Source organism: Poecilia mexicana, unplaced genomic scaffold (genome assembly GCF_051168715.1).
Source record: "Poecilia mexicana isolate PSO_F unplaced genomic scaffold, ASM5116871v1 scaffold_9, whole genome shotgun sequence".
In the NCBI taxonomy this organism is placed as follows: Eukaryota; Metazoa; Chordata; class Actinopteri; order Cyprinodontiformes; family Poeciliidae; genus Poecilia; species Poecilia mexicana.
This window is the reverse complement of record NW_028263378.1, coordinates 31,660,017-31,682,637: the sequence shown is the minus strand read 5'-3', so window position 1 is coordinate 31,682,637 and position 22,621 is coordinate 31,660,017. Positions and strand designations below refer to the sequence as shown.

Genomic DNA, 22,621 nt, shown 5'->3' with positions numbered 1-22,621 from the left:
GATAAGTTTAGAAATATGCCACGTTCTTTGTGATTCTTAAATGACTAATTTAAGCAATTATAGCATCTTAATGAAGAATAATAGTTTAAAACACAAATATGTGGAAATATTTGGCAGAATAAGCAGCAAAAAAAAAACAAAAAAACTGAACTTTAAAAACTGAACAAATGAAAAACCTGAGCTGATGTTGCATTTCTCAATATGACCACACAAGGATTATTACCTATTTGATCTATTGTAGCTTCACTGTCTGTAATTGATAAAACTGTACTGCAGGGATCCTCAAATCCAGGCTCCCCGTGTCTCTGGTTCAACACGTGGAGGTTCTCTTTCCATCTGAGAACCTCGATCATTCACATGATCGCGCAAAAACTGTACTGCTTCCATTTTTCTGCTTCCTTCATCTCTAGGGAAGGAAAGTGGCTGGTGATGGTGTTGACTCACTAGCGCCACCACCTGGCTCAAAAAGAACCCTGTGAAGGAACCCATAAGTCACCCCCAGGACAGAACATTATAGGCAAGGCTTCTTTTAAACAAATTTTACAATTTATTATACTACACACACATTAGCATATGTTAAACAAATTTAAAATGTTTGAATCTTGATTATTTTTCAATTTCCAACAAGTGGAAAATTATTAATCAAAAATAAACATAACTACAATCCAGGAGTTTTTGTTAATACTGGAATAATACAAATAACTCATGAAAGAAATACAACTTGGTAACTTTCCAGATCACTTCAGTCTCCATGAGGTCAATACCATCTTTACAATAATTCAAGTTGTAAAGATGATCAGATGGTTCAAGCTATGCTTTGGCTTTCAGTTAATCCATCTCTCTCTGATTTGCAGTCATTTCTGATTCACTTCTGTTCGGTCTGTTTGGAACATCCAGCTTCCCAGCCTGGAAAGACTGAAATGCATCTCGAAAATTCTGAGAACCAAAACAGTACAGCACCGGGTCCAGACAACTGTTCACACCAGCTAAGATCCAGGTGGTGTAGTAGGCCGTCTCAATCTGCTGGAGAACATCGCATTTTTCTGGAAAGAATTTCTTCAGCACGACTCCCAGAGTTCGTACAATATTCAAAGGCAGGAAGCACACGCCGAATATAAGCAGACACACACCTATCATCCTCTGAGATTTCAGCTTGACTTTCAGACCTTTGGCTGTGCTGCTGTTAAGGTTAGTCAATGTGTTTGCCAAGCGGCCATAGCAGACAGCAGACACAGAGAAAGGAATCAGGAATCCAAAGATGAACAGGAAGAAGTTAATGATGAAGTAGAAATCGGTCAGATTTCTCTGATGGATGGAGAGACATTGACTGCTCCCTTTCTCTTTGCTGGGAGGGAGCAGGATTGCATAGACCAGAGCCTGGATCGCCAACAAACACCAAACACATGCACAGACTTTCTGAACAAAAGCCTTCCGTTTGAAGCGGCAGCTTTTGTTGAAGTGCACCACAGTAATGTAGCGATGGATGCTGATGAGAGTAAGAAATATGGTGCTGCCGTAAAAATGTGAGCTCAGCAGGGCGATCTTGACCTGGCAGAGGAACCGGCCGAAGGGCCAGTCATTACCCATGGCGAAGTACACAGCCATCATGGGGGTTACCGGGGTGGCGATGGCATCACTCAGGGCCAGGTGGAACTGCAGGGTGGTTCCAGACGTCCAGCATGGAAAACGACAACAGAACACCCACAAGCTGAACATATTTAGGAGGAATCCGATGAAGAAGACCAGACACAGGAAGAAGGTGAGAGCAAAATGCTGGTTCTCCCCCTGGCAATGAGATGGGGAGCTGTTGGTGGTTAGTGGTGTTGTGAAATCCCCAACAGTGCTCACTTCCACCATGGTTGTCGTTGCAAAACCTGTGAGCAAAAAGGCAGGGTAGTGCTTTAGTAAAATATACTCTCCTGATTAAAATCTTAATATCTGGATCATAAGAACGCAACTACGGCAGAAAGAAAATATGCAGAAGAGACAGAACATTGAAACCTGCTTTTAAACTCAAACAGGCTGGTTGCAAAAGCTGAAGACCATTTCCTTTTTATACTTTAAAAATAGAAATGAAAGTATCAAAAAGTGGCAGCAGTTAGTTCTTGTTGATTATCTTAATATTCTCTGAGGCATGCAAAATGTAAATACCAATTTTGCATGCCTTACAGTAGGCTGGTGGAGACATATTGTCCCATCTAGTGAAATTTAAACCAACAAAATGTGCATCCATTTTTGTTCCAATGCATTTGAGGATTTTTACAGAATTTCTAAATGACTGCCTCACTGCTGTGATGGAGCATTGTGAGAGGCTTTGCTTGTGCAGCTCAACAATCCTGCTCTGTTCAAACAGAAAGACATTTGTGCCTGGCTCCAGAAGAACCAGAATATGACATGAAAGCCACATTTATGTACAGATTTCAACTTTTAAAGTCAACAGTTTGAAACTTTTGATCAGTTGATGCACAGGAAATTTAAGTTTAAATGCAGGTTTGTCTCCTGATGTTTTTTGTCTCTTGGTTCTGCTTTTTCTATTTGCAGTTGGAAACCCTGCTGGTGATAATCTATCAGCAGGAAATGACCATATTTGGACTTTCTTCCCGTTGCGGCTCAATAAATTCTATTCTATTCTATTCTATTCTAACACAAATACACTAAAAAGGGAATTCACGTCAAAAGCTCATTTCAGATGTGCAATTGTGAATTTTTATTGGTTGTTTAAAAACAGTTTTAACACCTTTTTTGCATGATAGATTGTTTTCTGTTTATGACTGTGGACCAATAAGCTTCCTCATCAGTTCATACACTCATACAATCTCTATGCCTTCTTCTTGTTCAAACCCATGTACTTAACCTCTGGACAGCAGTTTCTTAGTTCTCTTTCTAGTTTGATATTTTTGGAATTAAAGAAATAAATATATGTGACAGTACTCAAATATCAGAAGATCCTTATAAAATAGGAGAACTGAGACCACATTTAAAACCACGATACTTTACTATTTATCAATAAAATTGTATGTGTGTGTAAGGCTATTGCAATAAGCAATAAATCAATTAATCGACAGGAGCTCAATAATTTTCATCCTGATGATTATTGAGCATAATCCCTTTTATTTATGGTTTTGGTTGTGTGAGGTTTTATTTATGTTTTATTTACTGTTTTAGGTAGTTTTCTTTCCTTTATTCTTAACATTTAAAGTATCCTCCCACTCCAGAGTAAATGCTTTAAAATGTATTGAACTCTGGGAAGGTGAACTTCCATTATTATGCCATTATTTTAAAATCCTAATCAAAAAGAGTATCTAAAAATCCTTGAATTCTTGAATCCAATCTATGGCAGCACAGAAAATTTATCTTTTCCTCATGCAAATATGTTCCTTTTTATTGCTTATATCATTTAACATGCTTGATAGATTTTTCTTTTAAATATGTAGTTAATTAGAAAACTTAAATTTTTCATGATCCCCCATCAAGTACTCTGGTCATCTGAACTAAAGCAGAACTGGTGAGTAGGTTGCTATGTTGTACATTTTTCATTCTTTCTTTTGTTTTATTTATTGAAGCGAGTCGAAAAAAAAATCCTTGAATTAAGCACATTTTTTTCCTGATCTTACTGTTCATACAGAACTGAGAAGCAATGCGTTTACACCTCACACCCAGCTGATCCCATCACACTTCCTCAAAGCAAAGTTCTGACATTTCACTGTGGTGAAATCGTGTGGCTACTCAAGTGGTTCACTTCAGTAAATCCAGGTTTTCAAACAACAAGAAAGACTTTTATTAATATTAGCCAGTTCTATAAATATTGAAATGTTTTACATACAACCGGTTAAACACATAAGACAAAGGATTTTATTGGTGGTCATTTATCTTCTTGAGGAAAATTATATAAAACTGCATGACTGAGTTTTCTAAAATTCTCACAGTTATTGCATGATAAATTGTCCATACTTGTGCATAGCAGTTTGGGCAGATGAATGCGACATTCTCACATTCTCGAGCGTTTGGAAATTGATCCCAGGATGAACCAGGCTTGTGTAGCTACACAATTCTCCTCCTGATATTTGTTGAATTTTTAAACATGTCAAAACAGAAAGCAGGGTGTTCCAGGTCTGGCCTCAGAATACATCCACAGTTACACAGATTAGATACTGACTATATGGATGTCAACTTATGAATTTGAAGAAAGCTAGAAAATGAATGCTGCAACAGACTGGCGACCTGTACAGGGTGACCCCGCCACTCGCCCGAAACGATAGCTGGAGATAGGCACCAGCAACCCTCCCGACCCCACTAAGGGACAAAGGTGTAAGAAAATGGATGGATGGATAGAAAATAAATGTCTAAAAAATGTTCTCAGTAGGTTTTCTGGTGTTTGGCAAATAGAAATATTTTTGTAATTGTAACTGATCTAAAATAATAGATGTTTGCTCTGATTTAACTTCAGTGAGAAGAAAATGTCTGTAAATGAAGGATTTACAGTTACAGTACAAAAAGTTGACCAGAACAAAGTTAATTTAAATTTGAACCAAAATATCATTGGTACTATTTCCCATCATGTAAATACAGAATCTGCCTATTCTCATTACATCTTGGTGTGATTAAGCTAATATTTAGCGCATGAGTATTACTAAGGTGTTGCTACAATACACATGAATGCATCCACAGTCCTATATGGATTTTTTAAAACCTGGTCCCAGCATGCCTAGGTGGGCCCCATGTGGAGGAAAGGAGGGCTGATATATGGGTCCCATATGGGTTTGTCCGCGGGTTCCACGATGGCCCCACATGGGTTTGCCCATGTAGGGCCACAGCCCACATGGGCCCTACATGGGTCCTAAATGGACAAACCCATGTGGGCCACCACCATATAGGGCCCATGTAGTGCCCATGTGGGTTGTGGCCCTACATGGGCAAACCCATGTGGGGCCATCGTGGAACCCGCGGACAAACCCATATGGGACCCATATGGCCTGCCCTCCTTTTCCCCACATGGGGCCCACCTAGGCATGCTGGCAGGGGTAGATGTACCTGATAATGTAAAGGTCTCATCTGTACACAGCTGGATATTCTATAAATGCTGCAGCACTTTGGCTGAGAGGAAATAATTCTACAACAGCAGTGGCTAAAGTTATCTTGCATTTAATGAGGTTTTCACTTTGACTCATTTTTTTATTTATTTTGCATATATAAATGATATGTAGCATCCAACTTATTACAAAATAACATCCATTTCACAGTATCAAATAAAACTCAGTTACCTATCAGATCTAATGTCAGTATTCTGGGAGACTCACCACAGATAACACTAAAAGTCCCCACATATATTTCACTCCATCCCGATTTAATTCAGTTCACTAAACATCTTTTAAGCTAAAACACCTTTAAACACCTGAACAAACATTGTTTAGCTTCCAACTGCAGCTGGTTCTTTATATATAATAGTTTAGAGAGAACTTACCAGAACCTGTTGTCAGGGTGAATATCATCTCATCTGTCACACTTGTCAGTAGCTGCATGGGAAGTTGCCAAATGAGTGTGTTTTTTTCACATTGTGGGTAAGTGCTAGACAATGTAGAACTTAAATTGCTAGTGGTTTGCCAAATAATGTGAGGCAACACTGCTCAAGATCTGAACCAGGATCATAGGAAAGAATAATGAGTTTTGTAAATAACAGTTTATTTACACCACTGGCACAGATCAAATATTTCACACAGATAACTGAGTCATGTATGAAAATACTATATTTCTACACAAAAATGAAACAATTGTAGAAAAAAAACATCCAAAAGGAAAATACTCAGATGCTGAATCACAATGCAAAAGAGAAACATCTAACACCAACAGAGGGTGACAGAGAAAAAAATTCATCCAGCACAGAAACGCATAACGTCCATCTGGCCAGCAGCCAGTAAAAGTATTTCCTCCCTAGCCGCCTTCGCTGGCGGCCCCCCTCAGACCGGGGTAGTTGGGGCGGAGGAGGAGGAGGTGGTGGGCACCGTCACAGGATGCAGCCCCAGGTCCAGAGACGTAGGTTCGTCTGGGGGTGTCGGACTCTTCTTGTGGGCCTCCAGCTTCTCCGTCAGTTGACTGTGCAGCTCCTTTAGCGGCTCACTGCACTGTAAGACACAGCGTGGCAGAATGAGTCAGCATGCAGGGGAGCGCATGAGAGCTGAGCTCAAAACGGCTTCAAGGATCCTAATCATCAAATATCTCCATTACTTTATGACACAGGGAGAGTTATTAGGGTTTATATTCAGAAAGCTTTTAGAACCAATCTGAACTTTCTGAAGTGACAGATTTTAAAGAAACCTAACAGAAGGTTGACCATTTGATACAAGCTGCGTTTCCATTGACCATGGAATTGTGTGAATCAAAATTACGAAAATATATTTGCTTAATGGAAATGTGGCAATTTTAGAAAAACTCCTGTTTTTCTATAAAAGGTTTTTGCGGTACAATGAAGTGGTTTTTGCAGCCGTATCAAAATAAATGTACTTCACAAAACTGGAAAGGAAACACTTTTTTCCTTTTCCTTTTCCTGACTGTTGATCACAAGACATATGATCAACAGGTGTTACTACAGGAGAAAATCACGGAGAAGATTTTCTCTTCGTGAAAGAGAAAATCGTACAGAAATTCCTGTATCATTTTCTCTTCGTACAGGAAGTACTTCCTACACCCTGTCATAGTAGGAAGTACTAGTACTAAGACAGGAAGTAGGAGGATGATGGTTTGTTTTTGGTTTTTGGACAATGTGCAGCTGGCTCCACCAGAGCAAAGTTGTGTATCATTCCAACATATTAAACTTTGTGTAAAATATCCCTCTACAAATGATGTAGCCACTCCCAAGTATAAGGGGCTGGTCAGTCTGACACTTGAATAAGACGCAGACGTCTCTGATAAACGATGAGCGCTAGTTCCATGGCTAAATTGTGAATATAATCTCATTTAACTGTTTACATCCTTTGCTGCCATGATTTTTAATGACTTATCATGTGAATAAACTATTCACTTGTGGTTTTAATTTGACTTCTTATTTAATGGGAACACCAAAATTGCAAATTTGTGTTTTTTTTGACATTAGCATAATGTAGACAGAGATTTGTGCACATTTGTAATCAGGCCATTCCTAGTCAAATAACGTCAGACTTCCACTTTCCCCTGCCAGTGGGACTGGTACATGGTCAGACTGCCCCAGCTGTTGCTACTGTCTAGTAGCTTGCTACCATCAGTGTGTGAATGTGTGTGTGGATGGATGAATGACTAAATGTAGTGTGAAGCGCTTTGGGGTCCTCTGGACTTGATTAAGTGCTATTCAGGTACAGGTCATTACCATTTCCGTGGCTCTAATCAGCCATTTATATTTAGATTTGAGCTGCAAAGCAACTCTGACACAAAGCCAGACAGAGTTACATGTCCACTCTCTGTATACAAGAGCAGAGGTCCAGAAAGCATCAGCCGGGATCTGAGCCGCCTCATCATCAGGTCAGCACTGTCCAGGACTCAGAACCATCCCTCATTACATGATGGCCCACATTTTTCAAGCATTTAACTTTAACCTGATCCAGAGCAACACGTGAATCTGGGAGACAATCAGTAACAACTTTCCGCAGTCACTCAGCAGATGAGGGAAAGGTAAGTGTGTGACATTAAGACTGTGAGTCAGATGTGGAGCTGTGAGTCTGGGGCTGCTGGTGTGAATCCTCAGAATAGGAACTTTGCACAGGCTCATAAGATCATGTAGGTGTTACTGTTAGGGCCTGAGACAGTCTGAGTCAAAGCTACTGCAAATCTCTGGGATGAGAAGAGCTCGGGACAAACGTGACGCAGGATTTGTATTAAATTTGTAAAAAGAAAAAGTGTTAGTCATTATAGATCTAACAAGGTAACAATAGACAACTTTCTCAGAGACAACTCTCTGCAGCTGCTGCACCTGATCAGCCCTACCTTCATGTCGAGACCTAAGAATGCTGAGACTTCCCGTTTACCCTGGAATAAATGAGCTGGAAGTGGAAACCGTGGAAACCATGCCTACCTGTTTTGGGGGCTCCAGTGTTTGCATCAGCGTTTCCAAATATGAAGGCAGCACTTTGTGGTGGAGATGCAGCAACATGCGTAGAATGTGTCTGTGGACGTTTTCTTTACTGTGAAATAAACACACACACGTACACACACAGAAACGGTCACATGCGTTCCCAGGTAGAAAGCCATGAGTGAGAATGAAGCCTACATCCCATAATGAACAGCCAAAATCATTTCATTTCCTACTAAACCATTCTGGTCCTTCTGAATCTTTTAGTGGGAACAGTCTTAAATAGAAATAGAAAATAGAAATGACTAAAGGATGTGTAACCTCTCTATTATGGAATACAATCGTTTTATCAACATGTGAATTAAACTTAGATTTCTTTAAAAGAAAACGGCAAACCTGAAATGATGTGAAAAACTTCTGTTTGGAAAGTTTACAGATGGATAGAAATATTTCTCACTCATCTGTCGAATTATAAATAAGCCTGTCACAATAAGATAAATTAAAATAAGCTCAATAATTTCCCTTTGAGTGATTATTTGTTTATTTTCCTCCTGTCTCTCCTTCTACCAGCCTGGACGACAAAATGCCCCGTCCCGTCTTTCCTTCAGCTGAAGGTTGAATGAGGCAGTTCTTGCATTATTAGGCCATTATTACAATATTAGTTGAAAATGGTCTCAAAACACACAGCATAACCGGCTTATGACTAACTTCTTACAACATTAACGATGGAAAAACTAATCACTCTTCAGGATTGTAAACTCTGTACTAAAGACAGGAAGTGATGAAGAGGAAGAACCATATCTATATGGAACTTGTGGTGAAAGACATGCCTCATGTTTCCTGTTGGTAAGTAAGTGGTTCTGCAGTGTGACGAGAAGCTGCAGGAGGAACAGACCAACTGATACACCAAGACTAAAACCATCATGAATCTGCTCAACACCAGCTGATAGAAAACTAAACAGGTGGCCTTAAAGTGGAGTCAAGCACATGCAGACAGTGAAGAGACTACTGTATGGAAGCTCTGACAGCATGTGTGTCAAAGTATAGCTGTTGGGCCAAAAACGGCCAACAGTGTAATTAAATTTGGTTTGTGAGATTATTCTAAACATCTACTATAATAACACTGCAAATCCCAGAATCCTCTGCTGGTGGGTGTGGTAATGTTCATTAGCAACCTAATGCTAACATCAGTCCCATCAGCAGAAGAAGGGATGTCTGTCTTGAAACAGAGTTCATATCCTAAAATGATCAGTTACATTTAAGACTTTTCAAAGTCTTAAATGCTTAAGCAAAAATAATTAACCTAATAACTCATTAAGTAGTTTGTATTTGACTCACATTATAAAGGGGCAGTATTATGCAAAATCAACTTTTTTGAACTTTACATCTGTAATAATGTTAATCTCTCATCAAAAACATACCTAGAGTGTTGCCTTGATCCTTTCATGCATGTCTGAGAAATCCTTTAATCTCCACGGCAACCACTCAGTTTTGCAGAACACATAATTGGACCTAGCACTGCTTTAAAACTGCCTTAAAACTTCAGCTCCTCCCCAGAGTTGCAGCTTCCATGCTTTTGCCTCACAGATAACCTCTCCCAACTCTGCTCCTTCAGACTAGCCAGCAGCAATTAGCTGATGTGTAGTGTAACTACACATCTGCAGAGCTCATTATAGGAGCTACTTCTCAGTGAAATGTCAGTGAAAGCATTAAAGGGTTAATAGAGGTGTGATGTTGTGATGACTTCCTGACAGCAGTTTCAGAAAAAATAGGAGTTTTTAAAGAGACAGAGGTCCAATTTGAAGAAATTAAATTAAGAAGCAAAATTTCTTACAAGTCATTGTGTATGTATATGCAGCATTTTTATAACAATTGAAGGTAACATAGTTACTTTATTGTGCTATAAAATGGCACTATGAGCCTGGAAAATACACAATAGACATGTTTAACTTTAAGGAAGTTAAATATGGTTTATATAGTCGCTCCCTCACTTCAACACCTTCAAATACAGTGTAGAGTTGACTTCATGACGGCTGCTGCTGATGATGTTACAGACCCTGCAATTAACTCGAGAAAACATTTTAATCACGTCCCACAGCTAGTGATAACATGACTGGATATTTGAGTATGTACATACAACTCTGACCATGTGTTGAATAAGAAAACGAAATAAATGTATACTTGTGAATTCAGTTTCCAAATGATTGCTTATTAAGAGCAGAAGTGATCATGGCAGCAGCGAGAGGAAACTAACCTGGAGAAGGAAGTGAGGAGGAAGCTGTCGAAGACAACAGAGCAGAACTCCTCTGATCCAAACTCATCAGAGAGCAGGGTGAGGTGAGCAGTCAGTAGGTGCAGGAAGATGTCACTGAAAGCCATGTCATTGTAGGTCTCCACTACAGGCCAAACACACACACACACACATATGGCCTCAGAGATGGGCAGACCCATGCACCGTCCAGGTCTCTAATCATGAATTAAACAGAGAACTGGTTGGGATGGTTATTCACCACCTACAGACTTTAGGAAATGAGCGACGCTCACCCAGAGCAGGCAGCAGCCGCTGCAGGGCATTCCTGTTCCTCAGCTTGGCGATGTGCAGAACGTAGTAGAGCCCCATTTCACAGGCCACTCTGTTATCCTGCAGGTATCTGAGGCAGAACACACACACACCGTTACACACACTCTCCTTACTCTGCTTTATGTTTCTGTCCGTCATCACAAAAACTAACGAGTCCATGTGTTGGCTCAATGGACATTTCAGCAAAGGTTGATATAGAAAAATAACTTCCACAGAAGTTGCTTCACATGATCAGACTCCCCCCGCACCCTCATCACTGGGCTTCACCTGATGAATGCATCTGGCAGGCTGGTGGGGTACGTCAGGGAACTTTTCTCCTCACTGGGAAGCTTCTGCTCTACTATGAAGGTGTGATCATCAACAACCACAGACATCATAGCAGGCAGGAAGCGGGTCACCACTTCTAAATCCTGATCAAAACAACAAACAAAAACATGAACAAATAGTTGAGTGAAAGGAAAAACTTCTAAGATGTATTATTGACACTTTTCTCCTTTCTTATATGATTTAGTCCTTATTTAATTCAGAGTCCTGGAAGATGATCAGGACCAGACTGTAAGAAGACAAGCAAAGCAGGCATGATTCTCTACCAGGCATCCATACTGCCTGAAGACAAACACAAAAAGGCTTTGTCTTCATCTTAATGCGGCTGGATTGTTGCGCTGCATGCCTGCATTGTACAATCACTGCTGATTAATATTTTAATGTTTTCTAAAAAGTCCTGATTTTTAGAAAACAAAACTGTCAATGAGTAGGCCTCCATTAGATGCTTCCTTTGAGCACGCTGCATGTTCTCCTGATCAAAAGCAAACTAACAACAGGCATACTGAGAGGTTTAAAACCTGTATAAAATTAATAAATAACTGTGTTGTTCCCTTCTTTATGTTTGTAAGACAGTAGTATCTTTATGTTATGATACAACCACCTGAACAATTATAGGCTGTTTATTCTTTTATTATCAGCCAGCAGAGGATCAACAGTACACATCCCATGTAGTATCGGTCAAACCTTGTCATTTGCAGGTTTCCAAAAGATTTTTCCTGTCAGAACTCCACACTTTTTCCAGACACAAGTTTTTGTCTAGTACAAATACAAAAATTCACAATTAACCCTTTCATACATAAATTATGATCCTTTGTGTCAGGATTTTTTTTCCATTTTTTTTTCTATTTTCTTAAGGCATAAAAGAGGTAGGTAATTTTTTTTTGTAAAATAGTTTTTTTTTTCTTTTTAGGTGATCAATTGTAATTTTCTCCAAATACAAAGTTGATATTTGAAAAATACATCAGTACTATTGGGGTTATCTGATGTCATAATACTTTTTTCTACCTGCAAGAGTCGTCTACAGTAGAAGGAGGGACCAGGTGGGTTGGCATGCTTTTTTGTTTGTCAGCCATATAGGATTTAACAAAAATAATGTCTTGCATTTGCAGCTGATGGCCAGTAGTTTATAGTGTATTTTATGATGCATTAGCGTCCACTTCAATGGTCTGTGCACATTTATAACATAAAATCCACAAAAGGCACAAAAAATGGCTTTTAGATAGCTGTCCACTGTACCGACCACTATGCATGAAAGGGTTAAATTTGTAGAGAACTCAGGCTACATAGAAACTGGACCAACATCAGATCTTTCCTCTAAACATATTCTGACATGTTGGATGTTTTTGTAAACATTCTTGTGAATACGCACCAAGCGAGGCTCCTTAAAGACCTGGCTGTCGATCATGTCCCACGCTCCCTGACCCAGAGACAGCATCCTGAGGAGCAGCAGCAGGTCTGGGCTGTCCTGTTCTCACACACACACACACACACACACACACACACACACACGCACACACACACACGCACACACACTCATTACAATGATACAGAAGAATAAAACAATAAAGTTGGAAACTGAAAAATATCTAAACAGTGTGTTGATAAAAAGCACAACAACTAATACCATCCATCCACACTCTTAACAGGCAGCCAGTGTAGAGATGGATTTGACCAGCCTCAAGAAGACATGGTAGATTTTGGAGTTTGGAAGAATGCTGAAATATTCCTTAACTTATTTTATTACCACAGTTTAGAAAAGAATCCTTTCCATTATCTAAATGAATTGAATTTTTTTTTTTACTTTGGTTGAGCCTCTTGCCTGGGGTGACTAGACCAACTGCAACTGCTCCACCAGGAGTAGCTAACACTAAAGTGTGTGAGAGGCCTAATGTGACTGAGTGGCCTCAGTTTACAATTTCTGTCTTTTGGAGAAAAAAATCTTCAGATATTGAGTATCTGGAAAGTATTTACACACTTATCCACATTTCACATTCAGGGCTGTTCCAAATTGTATTAAGTGAATAAATTTTCTCAGAGTAAGACTCTTAAAAACACTTTTTCCACATTGTCATAATGGGGTATTTCACAATTGTTTGAGTGAACCTGTATCTGTACAGCCCCTGTGCAGCTGTTTGGAGTTCATCAGTTGATATTTTAGTTTCTATTTTTTTTTTGTTTTAAGTATTCTCATCTTCTGAGACACTGAATTTTTGCTACAAGGAATAAAATCTTGACATATTTCACTATATGTGTGAGTACAATCCCAATGTCAGGAAGCATTGAAAATATTTAGATTTTTTGAGCTGTTCTTGCATACTTTCGACGCAGCGTCAGGGAAAAGCTTTAAGAAGTTTAACAGCCTGTTGTTCTTTCAGACCGCCTCACCCTGGGTAAGGCGTCCTGACTCAGCAGCTCCTGTACGTTCCTGATTATACTCAGGACCAGGGTGTTGCAGGCAAACGGGTCACACAGGATCATGGACAGATCTCTGGAACACACAGAAACTCTTTAGTGACAGAAACATCCCAGAGCAGACCCTGCCAGTGTGCTGAAGCCATTGGTTACCCGAGGACCTGCTCCTGGCCCTTCTTCACACCGTCCAGGAAACCCTGCAGCTCTCTGGCTCGTTTGCTGTCCACAAACTTCTCTCGGATGCAGGCGTCCAGACACCAGGTGAACTGTGATGACAAACACCAACGGATTTAGCAGAGGGGGCAGGCCCGGCATTATTTGGGTGTGGGGGTTTGTGGATGGGAGCTCGCCTTGTGGCAGGGGTCCACAGAGCAGATCTCACTGATGTCCAGGTCATGCAGTGACATCAACAGCTCGGCTCTCAGCGTGCAGTAGTGGACGTTCCGCGTCCGCAGGAAGAGCGTCCGGAGGAACTGCAGCACCATGTCGTACAGCTTCACGTTCTTCCCAATCATCTGGGTCAGCTTTAGCACCACCTGCAGGCCAAAGACAAGCAGTTCATAGAACTGCTGAAAACCTCCTTGGATCTTGAATTTCCTCTCTGTGGGTCAGCAGGACATTTTTAATCTAATGTTTAGTTTTTGATTTACAAGCACTGTTCCTGGTAATTCTTTTTGTTAGATACTTGATATGAATTGTTTATTATAAACTTAACATTTGATAGCTTAATGCCAGGAGCAGAGTGCAGCCTGAAGGCAGGTCTACCTGACTCACCTCGCCCTGGCGCCGGGTTTTGGGCGTCGGACTGAAGAAGTTGTGAAGGATGGAGAGGTCGCTGCTGAACAGGGCCGCTTCCTTCTCCACGATGTACTGCTTCAGCAGGGGGGACACCTCGTCCCCGAACAGAGCCTGGTTGTCCTGCCAGATCTGCCTCTTCACCTCCACAGCACACACCTTGTACAGCTCTTTGTCAGCCATGACCATCTTCAGCTTCTTCTCTGGTACCTGCAGAGTGGGATGAGGATAAAGATTGGGTCTTGATCTTTTTTGTCAGCATGCTGTTGCCAAAGCTGCATGTTGCTGGTACACATATATTTATCAGAGAGATTCAAAACCGCCATTTAATTGATGGACACTTGCAGCAAACAGTAAGGAGTGAATAGAAAACGTTTTTCAGAACTGAGGAGGTCACACTCACCACACTCAAAAAAATAAATGAACTTAGGGGGTTATTAGATTAATAAAAAAATATCATGTACTTTTAACACAATAATTTCATGTTTTAAACAAAAACGTGATAAAATCATGTTGAACAAACAAGAAATTCATCAACTTAACGTTTATGAAATTGAATCATGTTGAGATAACACGATTCATTATAGTCAGACTGATCTTGTGCTGGAGGCGACGAGCGAGATCACGGCAGATCCCGATTCAACTTATTTACTTTAGTTGGACCCAATGTAATTTAATAGAACCAGACCAACTAATTTGCAATGTTTTGGACCAAATAATTGACTTTACTTGATTAAGATGAATGCAAATTTAGTTGAAACCAACTTATTTAACAGTGATACCTTCACACTATGTAATTGATGTACTCATGTCAGTGGCTAACATGTGTTAACATCACATGAAGTGATGGTTAGCTGGTAATTAATCAGCGTTTTTCTAACATTTGCACCATTTCCTGCTTGCTCCATGTCAAAGCACAACTGAATTGAAGTGGTTATTGCATTTATAAAAAATAACATGTTTAACAGAATTATTTTATGTTTCAAAGGCAAATATGACAAAATCACGTCAAATAAACATAAAATTCAACAACCTAGCGTTAATAAAATGTATTCAAGTTGAGACAACGTGATTCAATTTAGTCAGACTGATCTCCCGCCAAAGAGGGTCTAGCGAGACCCGGAGATCACGCGAGACACTGGCGAGATTACGAAAGATCACGCGAGATGCTAGCGAAATTATGGAAGATCACGCGAGATGCTAGCGAAATTACGGAAGATCACGCGAGATCTTGTGTCTGGGAAAACTTCAAACTGTTCTTTCAAGAGAAGCGGGAAGATTCCTGATTTGGATCTGCTTAATGTGAAAAAGGTAAGATTCAGTCTATTTTCATCCGTCTAAATCAAAATAAAAATCGAAATAAAAAGATGCAAATTAAAATCATCAGACTTAAAAAAAACCCATTTTTTTCTATGTTCGGTCACGTTTCTATGTAATTGATGTACTCAAATCATGCTAACATCACATGAAGCAGTGTAAGGGTCACAAAGCTGCTGTCAAGACAAAAAACGGACCCCATAAATGTCACAGTTTTGCTCCTCCTGAGGTTGTTAAAGCTCCCTGGAAAAAAGTTGGACTGATGTAAATTCAGCATCTGGTGCCATACAAACTCTGAAGTCTGAGGTTTAGTGGATTTTAAACACTGGGGCCAAACATAAGTCTATTTAAATGTTTTTTTATTATTATTTTATTTCAGTACTGTTATTATGTAGGTAAATGCAGAGTGGACATTGGATACACACACACTTTTGTGGCTTTCTATCTTAATACAGATTCTTCATTTATTAATAATAAAAAGTATTAAATTTGAGTCAGGAACCTGCAGAAACCTTTGCTGTTAGAGCTTTAAATGTGCTTGCAATGTCCACATAAATGTCCACCTGCTAGCTATGGATTTCTAGTATTGTTTTCTGGCTGAAACACTCAGAGGATTGTCCATTATTCCTATTAGTCCATGAACAGGCTTTCTTATTTTTTAAATACATATATTCCTCTGCTCTAAAGATGTATTTTGTTATTGTACTTGTTTTTCCATAAATAATTGTAGTTCAAAAACAATTTTTAAGTTTATCGGTTTAATTTTGAAATGTTGAGGTTTTCGTTTTGATTTTTATGTTTTATATTTTTATTGCTTTCTACCATGTTAAAGTCACCACTGTTCTGCACATACATGCTTGCATGTGCCCAGTGGTTATATTCAGTTTCAGAACAGCTGAAACACTGGGTGCCTTTAAATCTCAACTTAAAACCCACCTGTTTAGAGTTGCTTATAGCTAAATTAGGCTTAGTGCGGTTTTAATGTCTTCAATGTTTTTAATGTTTTTGGCTTTACTTTTTATCTGTTTCACTGTTTATTAAATGTTGCATGACTCTGTTTCTGTTTTTAATTATGTAAAGCACTTTGAAATGCCTTTCTGCTGAAATGTGCTGTACAAATAAAATTTGATTGATTGATTCATGATGCATTCAAGAGACTTGTACTAAAAGTTTGAATGTTCAGATACAACTCTGCTCAGGGTGAATTACATATTTTAATGTTTGAAAATCTGATCTCTTTCAGAACATCACCTGTCTGTTATCCACCTACATAAGCACTGGTGAAGGGGGTCATCGGCCATCAAGTTTTAGATTGCAGTGGCTAATGGTAAGTTTTGCCAGATCTAAAATGACTGAATCTAGAGTTAGAGCGATTATAAGGGTTCAGCTGAACTTGTATTTGGCAAGTCAGTTTTATTTGTCTTTATTTGCGTGGGGATGTGGAACTGTAAGGAGTGTTGTCTCTCTCTGTCTAGTAGATATGAGCTGCTATCAGCCCTATGCTAGCTACAGAATAGTACAGAGCAAGGGGGAAGAAGGATGAGCAGCAACATGAGATTGTGATTGACAGCACGAAAACTCTCCTGCCACTGACTGGTTGTTTCTAGCACTGGGAGAAGGCAGAGGAAATAGATTTTTCACAGTATATCCCCCTATACTGTACCCTTGTTTCAGACATAAATATTTCTTAGGTGACAGCTTCAATTTAAATAAAATGTTAAACTTAATTTTAGTCATGGCATAATGAAAGGAGAATAACAATTTTAAAGATCTTTCAAATAGGCTGCAAGCTCTGATCACTTTCGTTGTGACTTCCTTTGAATTTAGCTAAGTTTTCAAGTGTGTGACCCTATAGTATACTGCTGGATTTTTGCGGTTGTTCTCATTGTTTTCTGATCTGCATATTTAGGAAAACACGGCTGAAGTCAGACGAGAGTGGATCCTAAAAGGCCTGTGTGCGTACCTGGATGAAGATCCAGAGAAGCTGGAGAAAGAGTACATGGTATGTTAATTTATCTTTGTGTCTACAAAAGAGGTGATTATAGTTGGAGTTAATTGGACTTCCTGTGAATTACCAATAAATTTAAAGTAAGAGATGATCATTAAAACTCTTCTTTTTTTCACTTGGGTACATTCAATTTTAATTTGACTTTTGAGATGCTTTTAGATTTCTCCAACAGAAAAGGATAATCATTAGTAAGATTGATATAATTACAGTTATTGTTAAGTGGGTTTAAAATGAGGATTTTTAGGTGAGTTAAACTCCACAAAAAGATCTTTGTCCTGTTTTATTTAGCCTTTTTTTTTAACAGCATTGTTTCATACGCAGACAAAAATATTAAGTAACTTTACCTAAGATGTTAGTACTGATCTATTTGGAAATAACTACCACACATAGTCATGACATTTCCTCCATCCAGGAAACAAGACAGGTTCTTCATGTATAAGATGTTTGGTTTGTGTACAGAGTCAGGGCTTTGTTTGCACATAAGTAGGACTAGTTTAGAATGACAGTCTGTGTGGTGGATCCTCAGACTGTCATTTCAATTGAGGAGAACAGGCCATGGAATATGGGGCCTATTTGGGATTCATCCCTTCTCTTCATGTTTTTCCATATGAGACAATATACCGTATTTTCCCACAAGGTGCACCGCATTATAAGACGATTTTTGTGAAAATGTAGAAAATATGGTACCTTTTCTAAATGGGAAATCTTATCACTGGACTCACAATTAACACAGACAGATCTTTGATGGACCTTAGCTGTTGTTGAGTCAGCCAAACAAGTGTAAAGTTATTTTTTTATTTAATGAGATGTGAAATCTCTCCCCCCCAATACCCCACCCTTGTTCCCATCATCAAGGTGCACAAATGGCCGAGACCGTCTGTGGAATCTTCGTTATTCGACCGGAGAGTGCAGAGCCTGGCGATGCCATTGAGGATGTTGGGATTCTCCTGGAGGCGGTGGAAGTGATGAACAACTTGAGCAATGCATCTTTACATGTTTTTCTAAAGACCTCAATGGAAAACTAAATTTTAACTGTTACATTTCGCAAAGTTGAGCGAATTTACTGACACTTTTTATGTTGTTAAGAATTTGATCTATGCTAAACACAGCCCAGTTTTTTTCTGGAATAACAAAACTGACCTTTTGTTGTTTATTTCAACTTTCAACTCAGCTGTTTTTTGTGCTGTGTAAAAAGAAAATGGATAACAATTTTGAAAATACAGTTCATGTTGTACTTTTTCTCATTGTTGAGTGTTCTTTCTTCTTTCAGTGTGGTCTTAAAACACTTCATTTAATAGCACTTAAGAAAATGTCTTTGAATTAACATAATTCAATCATGGAAAGATTTTCCACACGATTATATAGCTTTCTTTCAGCATGAAGCATGTTTGTTCAGCTAACTTAATTTTCATGAGTTGGATCAACGTAATTAAGTAGTGTGAAGTTATCGGTGTAAAATTAGTTAGGCTGGCTCTATTAAATTACATTGGGTCCAACTAAAGTAAATAAGTTGAATCAACCACAAAAATTAAGTTGAACCAACACATTTGCTTTAAATTGGAATAACCTTAATAAATTAAGTTGAACCAACACATTTGCTTTAAATTGGAATAACCTTAATAAATTAAGTTGAACCAACACATTTGCTTTAAATTGGAATAACCTTAATAAATTAAGTTGAACCAACACATTTGCTTTAAATTGGAATAACCTTAATAAATTAAGTTGAACCAACACATTTCCTTTAAATTGGAATAACCTTAATAAATTAAGTTGAGCCAACACATTTGCTTTAAATCGGAGTAACAAAATTACATAGTGCTGAAATAAAGCAAAGTAATCAGGTGGAAAATCTTTCCATGATTTTTTTATGTTAATCCAAAGAGTTATTTTTTTCAGTGCACCAGCAGTTCGCCCACCAGTACTGACCTGTCAGAGTTAAAGTGATTGTTTTGATTCATCCTAAAGGAATTTCTCTGGAGAATTGATGAGCAGTTATTAACAGAGGTCCACTGATTACAGCTTTCGAGCCAATCACTGATCATCGCTCTTTAAAAAGCTTCACCTGCCAATTTCAACTTTGCCTGATACAGATTTTTTGTCTGGAGAAAAAAAGGAAACTAAAAATCGCTAAATATAGCAACAACGTCACTATGTTGGCAACTTTAGATGAGACCTCGCCTTCTCTTAGTTGGAACTTTACAACTTTGCCACTGTCCCATTTTGCAGACAGTGGCAGATTTTAGGACCAATTTATTGGTGCACTTCTATAAATTGGGGGTGGACTCATAAAATAAATCAGCCCAGAATTTTGGTAGATGGTTTATACTTACATATAACACCAATTTTACTCCCTGATCTTCTCTATCTCAGCAAAGATCTAAAAATCAGCCACTGTCCTCTTCTGCTCTGCTGTGAGAGTCTGACTGACAGACCAGGTCATGTCTGTTCACATTAACAATAAACACCACCCAGACCTGGCAACTCTCGCTATGTTTAGCACCATTTCAGACAAAAAAATCAGTATCAGCCAGAAAACAATAATCAGAGCACCCCTACTATAAAAACTGAATAGTTACAGTTTTTAATATTCAGTTAATAACTGATGGTATAATGAGCCATTGCAGATGGTTTATTATACCCTCTAATATAAACTAAAAGCATAAAGCTGAGTGGAATTTAAGGAACATCTGAAAATGTTTGTATCTGTTTTTGTGAATGGCTCAGAAACACCTGTTAGACAGTTTTATATCGCCAGCATCAGCAGGAAGTTGGCGTCTGGTTTCCTCATCTGACTGGAGGAAATAAACTGTTAGGGCAACCTCACTGTTACCTGGAGGAGGGACATTAGCTTGGATGTCTCTAAGCAACAGTTTCATGTGAGAGCTTACTTTGGGTAGATGCTTCAGCACCTGCATCACCACTGGCTGTATGGAAGGCATTTTCACCAGAGGAAAGCTCTTCTCCAGGAGCTCTTCAAGCTTCCCATATCTGGAAAAAAATGGAAAAACACAATACAATCATGGACTCCAGCTTTCTATTAGCTCTCACAGCGCTCCTCTCAGGAAGCATCAGAACCACGCCAGGACTCACCGGTCTTCATCCTTTCCCTCTGCAATGACGGCAACTTGCTCCATCAGCTTCTCTCGAAGCTCGTCAAAGACCGACTGGTGGAACTCAAGCCGCGGGGTCCCGTGAAGGTCGAGGAAGGGCAGAGCGGACTGCAGTGTCGGCAGCAGGATGCCATTCTCCATCTGCAGTCAAGAAAGAAAGGCAACAAGAACTCATAAATCTGAACTGTACGAGTTAGTTGAACACATTCATTTCCTTACTGGAACATTTTTCAGTTTTACTTGAGTAATATCATTATGGGCTATCGCTACTCTGGCTACTCTAAACAACTTCAGTGCATGAAATGCCAGCTTGTTTCAACCAAACATGCACCAGACATAAATCTACAGTTTATGTTGAAGGTGAAAATTCTTCTTTCCACACCAACTTTGTTGTTTTAATGTTGTTTTCTATCTGCTGAGCATGCAGTGCCATTAGGAGGCCAGGTGAACATCCAATCGACAGTAGATATCACTGGGAGTCACTACCTTATTAACTTATATGCAAGCTATGTTGAAAAAAGTGATATGGAAAAGTGTTTCTTCTACCTGGATATGTTTTTGCTTAGGCCTTTAAAATATCATAATTTGGGAGAATTCAAATAGAAAATTAAATTAATTAAATTAAAAGTTTCTCTAGACATTAGAACTTGTATCCAAGACTTGTATCCATGGAGGAACTGTGGAGTAACTGTTTCCTATCACACATACATTTTGGTTATCTCCTTATGTCAAAACGTTCCGGAAAGAAGTATTTGATAAAGAGATAGTCCAAGAGAATATCCTACAGGTGTCTGAGGAAACCAGCCACACCATGATGGTTTATTATACCATCATGGTATAATAATATAAGATGTGGATCCAACAAGTTTGGGATGTTTGCAAAACGGAGCAAATTCCACATATGTTACATGTTCAGAGAGGCTGGTTCCTGTTGGTTAACCAGTGAAGTCAGGTAATTCACCTGACTTCTGTCACAACATGACAGAAGGATTCCGACTGGAGGAAGAGGAAATGATGCTTGTGTTTGCTGTTAGTGCTTGTTAATTTTCTTATTCAACTATCATTTCCGTGTACAGCAATGATTTCTTTCTGCAAATGAGGGCTTTCTCTGTAAATACCCGGAAATCTACGAATAGAACTTATTTGTACCTTGATCAAAAGATATTTGACCATCAAATATAAAACAGAAACGTAATTACAGCATATCTGCAAGCTTTTCTGGGCCAGAATATTGGTAAACAACAATTTACCAATATTATCAATAATAATGATAACAATAATAATTTTGCACACAGTGAAATGTAAAAATACACAACATTACAGGATTTTTCTAACAAGTTATGTCCGATGTAAAACTTAGGCATCAACAACAAAAAACTCGTTTTAATTGTTTGATTCCAAGTATACACATGGGAAGTTGGACTAATTACTAATATTAATACTTCTCTAGTTTATTAAAAACGGATCCTTTCTATCTTAGGAAGTTATCTAAACCAGCAAACCTCAAACACCAGCGGTTACCACAGCATTTGCTCAGAATAGTTTATGGATTTTTGAAAATTCATAACTTTCTCTGAAAGTTATGAATTTTCTCTGAAATGCACCAGATACATAAGACCCGCTGAGCTATTGTGGTCACCTGGAACTGATCAATGGCTTTGAGGGGCTCTGTGCAGTTGGTCAGAGTTTCCTTTAAGTCCTCGCCGTTGGCTATCCCGAGCTCCGGCAGGCCCGCGAACATCCTGGCTCCGCTTTGATCCCTCAGCCTGGAGCTGATGCAGCAACGAGCTTTACGGGCAGGATTCCTGGAACAAAACGGCTAAACGATCCCTAGAAACTGCACAAAACAGTAGTGATCTCCACTAACAGACATAACTTCCCTTATGGTAACTCGAAAACACTCCGTCGAAAACACTTGCTGAGCAAAGGTTCCGGTATTTTTTTTTTCCTGTTTGGGTCTTAGTGCACTACCTGTTTAGTGCGCTAGAGGCACACTAGTGCACCATGCAGACCTCATTCGTGGCATATTAGCGCCC

The 22,621-nt window shown here is 39.1% G+C and overlaps 2 protein-coding genes and 1 long non-coding RNA gene across 3 annotated transcripts; 1 reads left to right on the top strand and 2 right to left on the bottom strand.

Moving 5' to 3' along the window:
- Positions 1-530: 530 nt before the first annotated feature.
- Positions 531-5,541, bottom strand: LOC106905946 (P2Y purinoceptor 4-like). Its single transcript, XM_014970999.2, has 2 exons — positions 5,462-5,541; positions 531-1,874 (listed from the first exon to the last, which is right to left on the bottom strand). The coding sequence occupies exons 1-2, from the start codon at positions 5,517-5,519 to the stop codon at positions 829-831; spliced, it is 1,104 nt and encodes a 367-aa protein (XP_014826485.2). The 5' UTR covers positions 5,520-5,541; the 3' UTR covers positions 531-828.
- A 117-nt stretch (positions 5,542-5,658) lies between these two features.
- On the bottom strand, positions 5,659-22,493 carry nelfb (negative elongation factor complex member B). The gene is made up of 13 exons (XM_014970997.2): positions 22,225-22,493; positions 20,566-20,726; positions 20,364-20,463; positions 14,127-14,357; positions 13,703-13,888; positions 13,506-13,618; positions 13,326-13,428; positions 12,310-12,405; positions 10,884-11,026; positions 10,580-10,686; positions 10,290-10,431; positions 8,039-8,147; positions 5,659-6,119 (listed from the first exon to the last, which is right to left on the bottom strand). The coding sequence occupies exons 1-13, from the start codon at positions 22,324-22,326 to the stop codon at positions 5,955-5,957; spliced, it is 1,758 nt and encodes a 585-aa protein (XP_014826483.1). The 5' UTR covers positions 22,327-22,493; the 3' UTR covers positions 5,659-5,954.
- On the top strand, positions 16,571-18,711 carry LOC148157765 (uncharacterized). The gene is made up of 3 exons (XR_015764314.1): positions 16,571-16,791; positions 17,374-17,466; positions 18,328-18,711. It is a non-coding gene; the product is annotated as an uncharacterized LOC148157765 (long non-coding RNA).
- Positions 22,494-22,621: the final 128 nt, after the last annotated feature.

Excerpts from the sequence above, each read along its gene's own strand:
- LOC106905946 (XM_014970999.2), bottom strand. The coding sequence starts at position 5,519 with ATGCAGCTACTGACAAGTGTGACAGATGAGATGATATTCACCCTGACA. Across the intron at positions 1,875-5,461 it reads CACCCTGACAACAGGTTCTG|GTTTTGCAACGACAACCATG; the intron begins GTAAGTTCTCTC and ends TTTTGCTCACAG.
- nelfb (XM_014970997.2), bottom strand. The coding sequence starts at position 22,326 with ATGTTCGCGGGCCTGCCGGAGCTCGGGATAGCCAACGGCGAGGACTTA. Across the intron at positions 14,358-20,363 it reads TGCTGAAGCATCTACCCAAA|GTACCAGAGAAGAAGCTGAA; the intron begins GTAAGCTCTCAC and ends CCCACTCTGCAG. Across the intron at positions 10,687-10,883 it reads CTGCCAGATGCATTCATCAG|ATACCTGCAGGATAACAGAG; the intron begins GTGAAGCCCAGT and ends GTTCTGCCTCAG.